The sequence below is a fragment of the Pterocles gutturalis genome, unplaced genomic scaffold (genome assembly GCF_000699245.1).
Source record: "Pterocles gutturalis isolate BGI_N339 unplaced genomic scaffold, ASM69924v1 scaffold49556, whole genome shotgun sequence".
In the NCBI taxonomy this organism is placed as follows: Eukaryota; Metazoa; Chordata; class Aves; order Pterocliformes; family Pteroclidae; genus Pterocles; species Pterocles gutturalis.
Genome location: NW_010099642.1, coordinates 9,442 through 16,817, shown reverse-complemented (window position 1 = coordinate 16,817; position 7,376 = coordinate 9,442). Strand labels below are relative to the sequence as shown.

Here is a 7,376-nt window from a genome sequence, read left to right as displayed (position 1 = left end):
CCTGCTCAAGTATAGAGCTTGCTTGCAATTACCATTAATGCTGTATGTATTTTTAAACAAGCTATAATACTGTGATGATGCTGTAAACTTACTTCTGTAGGCAAAAAATGTCCTATTTAAAAATGTCAAGATGAAGGATGCAAATGTTCTTAAAGTGTTATCAACTAAAAATATGAATTTTCACTGAATATTCTAAAGGATTCTGTTACATGCTACAGATATATTTTCCAAACGTATTTATGGATCATACACACTAGTCTATGTGAGAACAAACAGTACTATTTTATTACAAAATAAATAAATTAATAAATAAGCAGTGAATATCCATTCCCAGAAACTGGAAAATGTCTTTTTAAGGTACTCTTATCAATTCTATAGGTAATTAGAAAGACAGAAGACCTAGTACGTCACTGACAGAAGGTCTGCACTCCCCCTCATTTCCCAGCCTCCCCCCATACAGATCATGCTGCTGTCACTGCAGGCAAAGATCTTCAGAATCAGCTGGGGAAGAAAAAGGAACAGTTAGCTAGTTGCATAAAAACAATGCAAGTGTAGTATTTGTAAGATTAATACAGGCATTCACAAAATTAAAACACATATTTTGAACACTGAGTTTTTGAATATCAGCTCTATGGCAGGCAGTAACAATTTGCATACTGTCTAGGTTGGCTCTTATTGAGTGGCGGAGACAGTAAAAAGTCGTTCTCTGAAAACCATACTGAATGGTAATAAAATTACAACTTGAAGAATGCAAGTACATTTCAAAATGCTTTAAAAATACGAAGCTGGAAGTGCTCCAGCTCTTGCTGGAGTATGTATGTATGGTTTGGAATAACTGCACTGAAACCTACAATTCAGGTTTTTACTGAAGAAGAATCTGGGCACTGCGTCAGCTAACAATTTCACAGGAGAACACAATCCTTCCAGCAGCAAAGCCTTGTCCTCAGTGCCACCAGTCTAAAATTTTCATCAAGTTCCCAATAAGAATAAATGGGCTCAGCTGTCCTTCTTGGAAGCTGATCAAACTGGCTACTGTTAAAAAAAAAAAAACCCAACCCACCAAAACACACAAGCAAAAAAACCCCAAACCAAAAACTCTTGCCACAGAACAGAACCATGACTGGGAGATGGATTTATGAAAAGGCAGTGACCCCAAGGGGGCCTGAAGCATTTCAGTTTTTAGTATAGCTTCAGAGAAAAAATCCAAGATCAATGTAAGGATCCTACTGGATCAGTGGGAGCAGGTCCCACCTGGGTCAATGTGACGTTGCTCAAGCAGAGGCTTGGACAAGACAATGTCCAGAGGTCCCTTCCAAACTCTGGTTACATATTTCACAAGTGGATGGAAATCAGTGTTCAAACGTGTTTATCTTTGTTCCCAGTTCATATCCAGGCAAGTTAACTGCGCTAAAACTTCACTCCCATTCAAACACGTGCTAGTGGCAGATTGTGAATGAGATAGAAGTTTATCCTAGAGGAGAAACCAATGCCAAGTCCCATGGCCCAACAGATGTTTAGAATCCAGACTAAGGAACAACTGAGCTGGGAAGCCAGGTTCATTTTTCTATAGAGAAAGCTAGGGCAAATGAAAGTGGAAATTACATCGCTGCAGTCCCCAGAAAATTGATTTTAATGATAATTTGAGGAATATAATTTCATCCAAAGGGTCAGTTATAAAGCATAACATAACAAAACTGGTTATCAGCATGCACACAAAACAACGTATACACGAAAAATCCTTCTGTATTGGTACAAAGTTCAGAGCAATAAACTCTGCTACATCACAAATCATTCAGAAGATTAAATAATGCAACTTTGCATATCAGGAAAGCTAGAAAGCAAAAGCTCCAAAGTACTTTTAATAGGCAGATCGATTTGTTTCAGTCCTACAGCTGCTTACCATACAAATCACCCTTGATCCACCTCGCTTCTTTTATGCCCCAGCAAGCACAAACAAGGGAGCAGATGAATAAATATTTCTTGATCATAGTTGTAGAGTGTTTCTTTGGATCAAAAGAAAAACCTACTGCTGAGGAAGGAGGGGAGGAGGGAGCTCCTGTGAGGGGAAAAAGGAAGAGACATGATCTACTTTTTTCCCCCCTCCCTATGTCCTCCATGCCAGAATTTTTGGATCTCTAGTCTCAAACACCGCAGGATTATGAAGTAAATTATTTAGAGACTCAGAACATTCACTCCATTGTACATGCCTAATAGCTGCTACAAGAAAACAGAAGACAAACTCAGATCTCAAGAGTCATTCTTGACAAAAAATAAAAGAACTGTAGTGAGCAGTAGGAAAACGCATGCAACAGACATAAGCAAAACATGCTTTGATTTTTCAGAGGAGCTACCCGAGTTGTCATTGTAACATTTATGCAAACAAACAAGAACTGTACAGCCATGGTGCTGTGTGAGTATGAATACTATTTTATAGACAAATATTGTCAGATGCCTAGCCCAAAGAGCTCATAGTTCAGTGTATTTACATCAAGGCTTGACAAGAGTTGCACAGAAATACTTCAGTATTTCTAGAAAGCATCTGTGTACTGAAAGCAAAAATATCCAAATGTCTTCTTTTACTTAAAAAATATTCAATCTACATTTAGAGTCCTGGAACACACTTTGTGTTGTTTTTTGTGAGGGCTGCAAGCTGTGTTCATTGTCAATAACAACAAAATGACATTTTCAAAGGATCAAATTCCTGATCACCACTTCTGTATCTGACAGCCCTCACGAGACTTCTCACGGGGTAATGGGTGTCCTTTGCCCAGCCTTAGTCAGATTGCTAGAGACTTTGAAAGACTCAAAACACGGACTGTAGTCCAAAGCAAGTAAGGAGCAGAGATGGAATATCTAAAAAGAAAAGGTTTAAAAGATTGGAAGATCGAAGATTTAAGGGCTTTAACCATTTCTAAGGATTAGTGAGTAACGGGAAGAAATAAGCAGCAGTCTATTCGTTATATAGGTAGCTACATAACCTGCAGTGTCAATTCAAAAGTTAACACCAAGCTTAGGGGAATATTTTTGACGGACTGTTCAGCCTGCTGTTTACCAGAAACCAGAATAAACTGCCGATGAAGCAGCGAGGACAACTAGCTTTGAACAACTTCGGGCTGCATTATGTTTTCACTTGGGGCTTGACCAACTCAGGATCAACTCCCAGGGAAATTCTGTGATTCTGTGAAATCATTCAGGGTAGGTTTTTAAGCACCAAAAGGCAGATATCCGCTAACACAGGTGGGCCTATCTTCCTCTACATCCTAGCACTGCTTTTCAGGTTTTCCATTGACTTGTGGGAAGTGAAAACAAGAGGCTAAACAGCCCTCAAGCACTCTTATAAACAATATATAGCATACAAAAGAAAATAACGACAGGGGTGTAAAATACAATACCAACTTCAACAATACATGTTCTTGTTGCCAAACGAGAAAATAAAATGCAACGTTAAGATTTAATACTATTTGCTTTGTAACAAAAGGTAAGAGTTCATAGACGAGGATATTCCTGCAAGATTTACAGTCTTCAGAGATCTAAATGCACAGAAGTCAGGAAGCTGGAGACAAGTCAGTAGCTTTATGACTCACAAAAGTCCAACAGCCACAAGGTCACTGTAAGAGTGATGCAATGAGCTCTTACTGTCAGCAATAGTCAGAAAGGTGGGCTGCGTTTGTGCCCACAGATCAGCATGCGTGTTTTGAGGCTACAATGAAGATGACTTCATTGTCTAACCCACCGAGATGCCCAGCATAAAGCCATTTTATTTGGATGGGTACTCAATACCAATCTTTCACCCAGATATATTCTTCGAAAAACAGTGCTTTTGCCATCTTGAAAAGTCACAGCAAATGAAAACAAATTATAAAGTACATTCAAAAAACAGTCAAAAAGCTTATTTGGCATCCAATTCCAATTTTAATCTATGTTGTTTTTTCTCTTCCGAGACACCTATCCTATACAGGTTCTACGATTAACTCATTATCATCTCTTGTCCTGTTGGCATCCTCAGTCTTGCTGATTAATTTCGGTTATAGTCTCATTATTTCAGTTCTATAAATACCCCATTTAATTTTACTCCTTTCTATGGTTACTCTGCAATCCTCTTTTTCTCTTCCACCTGGGGCTCTCACTTTCAATTTAATATGAGACAGTGGGCAAAGATTGAGCTGAAATTCAGTAATTGTACCTCCCTGCCCTGGAAAACGGAATAATTTATTTTTGTTATGGATGGAAGCAGCTGTGAGCTGCTCTGAAATCCCACAAAACCCAATACTTATTACTTGTCAGATTAACAATAGAAAATATTGGCTTCTGTAATTTGAAAAACGTATATAGTTGGATTACAATATATTGCAACATTTGCATTTAGGAAGAATGAAGTTGAATCATAACCCAGATGCCAGCATGCTGGACATATCTGGTTCCACCTGCAGGAATATTAAACCACCACCCAATTCATCACTGACAAAACAGGTTACATCCACAGTCATTGGCATTCAGTACACGACCGCCCACAGAAGACTCTCCCTGTTCTTTATGTCCTTGAGTTATGTTTAGTACTTTCAGGCCTCACGTTTTCTGACCTTTCAGCCTTTGCCATAAGTTCCTGGGATCCTCTGATGGCTTGGGCAAGCTTCCGAGTGCTTCTCCTATAAGTGTAAGCACATCCTGAAATCAAAAGCAAACATGGAAATTATTTGGTTTTGTATTCCTGCCATTTCTCATGTCCCCTATCACAGGCCTACCATTAGCAGCTACATCCAGTCCCTCAAAAGCAACTAGGTAGGCAGCACTCATCAGCACAACTTTGCTGGAGTTTTAAAGCATCCTGTTTAAAAACTTTGTTGAGCAGTGTGGCCAGTGATCTGCTCCATAAAGCAAGTCTCTTCTCTAAGAAGGGGAAGGAAAAAGCAGCTGGCCTTTTCAGGAAAGCTGGGAGGAAAACAAAACAAAACAAACAACAAAAGATAAAGTGCAGTCTCAAATGAGGCTTAAGTTCTGAAATCTAAGGTATGGAGTGAACGGGAGTCAAATGTCAGGAGACTGGAATTATTAGGTAAAAAAGATGTGTGGTACAGCACACAAATTCCCATCCTGCTCACAAACACAGAAAGATTGTGCTCGCTGAAGCCCCAAGATCTACCTGCTTTCAGTCTGACTCCCTTCCAAAAGTTGAGAGAAGAGTTATTCCTTCAGGAAGAAGATCATCCTGAGGAATAGCCACAGAAAACGCAAAGAATTCTACACATTACAGCTTACATTGCCTACTCTCTATTCCAGAGGTATTGCCTGAATCTTTGTGACAGTAGACACAGAGAGAAGGCAGTTCTCAGTGCATCCGAGAGGCTGTAGCCTCCATAGCACGCTGCAGTGTCCTATTCTGAGACTCTTACAGCAAAGGGCACAAGGAAGGCTAGTATGGGCATAGTTACCTACTACCACATCACTCTGTTATTTACCACTTTGTCTTGGACAGCGCATCAGAAAACTAACTGTGAAGAAATCCTGGGAAAAACCTTCAGCTTACAAAAACCAGGCAAGCTCAAATGAGTTGATCAGTATGTTAATCCCAGGTATTTTATTAATGATACGGAGACAAATTCTACTCCGACTTGCACTGGGTTCAGGTCAATCCAATCTCATTGCCATAAATCCAGGGAAATCTGCTTTACTTAGTTACAGTATGTATAAAATGTGCCACAACATGTGCTTACTCTGGAGTAAATCTGTTCTTCCAGTTTCTCTTGGATTAAAGCACTTTCCATTAGCACTTTCTTTCGTCTGAGAAAGGCAATCTTGGCTAACTCCGCCTTCTTCTTCTGACAGTCAGGGCACACTGAAGGTTCGTGGATTTGAGCTTCTGTCACCTAAAAGATGAGCCTTTGATGCAACATCTGTCCTAGCAAGATGGCCACTCCATTAAAAACAATCAATAAAAATACAGATATAGATACTGTCTAAAGATAAAAATTTGTGTTTGTAGGCAGCTGTAAATTGTTTCATAATCTTTATCACAATATCATCTTGATAAGCCTGTCTGAATATTTTCACACTAAATTTATTTGCTCTTCCCCACGTGTTACCCCTTTCAGCGGTGATAACTTAGTTTCATTTAAAATTATCTACTTGTATCTCAGAACCACAAACCTGCTCCACAATACACTATTTCTTCTTGTAACAGGCAAACTTTCCCTGATGCTCAAGGTTGCATGGACATTACTAACTTCTACCACAGAAACTGTAACGGTCAAAAAAAATGAAGTTATGCGATTGCTGAGCAACAGATCGGTGACCAGCTAAAATCAACTGTGAGGATACAGTTATAATGGCAAAAAAACTGTTTTAATTAGTATAACTCGTTTGACCCTGGGTGGATACTCAGTGCAAATCACAGTTTTGCCAATGTAAATACATATTTCGCCAGTGTTTAATACATTTAGAGCATTAATTAGTATAACTCGTTTGACCCTGGGTGGATACTCAGTGCAAATCACAGTTTTGCCAATGTAAATCTATACATATTTCGCCAGTGTTTAATACGTTTAGAGCACCACCAGTCACTAGTTACTCTCACTTAACAAGTACCTGATGTTCAGGAAGCCAGTCTGTGCATGCTAACCAATCTTCCACAGTAGTAAATACACTAATTCCTAAAGGCTCAATTAAGTTAAATTAACATGTTTTACTCCGTGTTTCAAATACTTGATCATCACAACTCAGTATTAGCAATTGCTAATCAGCAGTAATTCTACCATATACAGCTGCCCATCTAACAGGTGCAAATTTATCAGAAAATAAGGCTTTGCTCTTCAGTTGATCCAGGGCTTATCGTGGACTGCAATAACTGACCACCCCAGCCTCACTCAATCACACAAAGCCTTATTTTATCGCCAGACAATATTTTACACTGCAATAGTTCAGCAGTAGGGTCTAACAAAAAAGATGAGAAAGGTAAATCTTGAGCTATCAAGCAAAAATCTCTTTCAGAGGCATGGCATCAATAAGGTCTCCCTGACTTGATCCTTGATATTACAGCTTTTTATTTTCCCCAGTGGTTCTCCCAAAAGTGTAGGCAAAATCTGAATTTTGTTTCTCCCTTGCAGTACCTGTTTAACAGTCTCTCTGATATTTTTTAGGTGGATTCTGTTCACTAGCCGATCAGGAACAATGCAGTTCAAGTCACTTGTCTCCAGTTTCTTTGGTGTGAATCCATGCTGCAGCTTTCTTGACTTGCCACCATTCGCCTGCCCAGAGATCAGCTGCTGACGCATCTTGCTTATCATAACAGTGCAAAAAGACCGGAGAGCATCCAGTTCTCCATCTAATAATTCAGTCATTTCTGACAGGCATAAATCAACAAAACAAGAGTGTCAATTACT

The 7,376-nt window shown here is 39.3% G+C and overlaps 1 protein-coding gene across 1 annotated transcript in view; it reads right to left on the bottom strand.

Annotated features, from left to right (window-relative positions):
• Positions 1–4,570: 4,570 nt before the first annotated feature.
• The window catches only part of LOC104464136 (chromosome unknown open reading frame, human C8orf48), a gene marked incomplete at both ends in the record, with an annotated part of 11,928 nt that continues 9,122 nt past the window's right edge, over positions 4,571–7,376 (bottom strand). Inside the window, 4 exon segments of the mRNA XM_010076774.1 lie at positions 4,571–4,665; positions 5,712–5,864; positions 7,104–7,364; positions 7,367–7,374. Of these exon segments, the coding sequence (XP_010075076.1) occupies positions 4,571–4,665; positions 5,712–5,864; positions 7,104–7,364; positions 7,367–7,374 (517 nt within the window).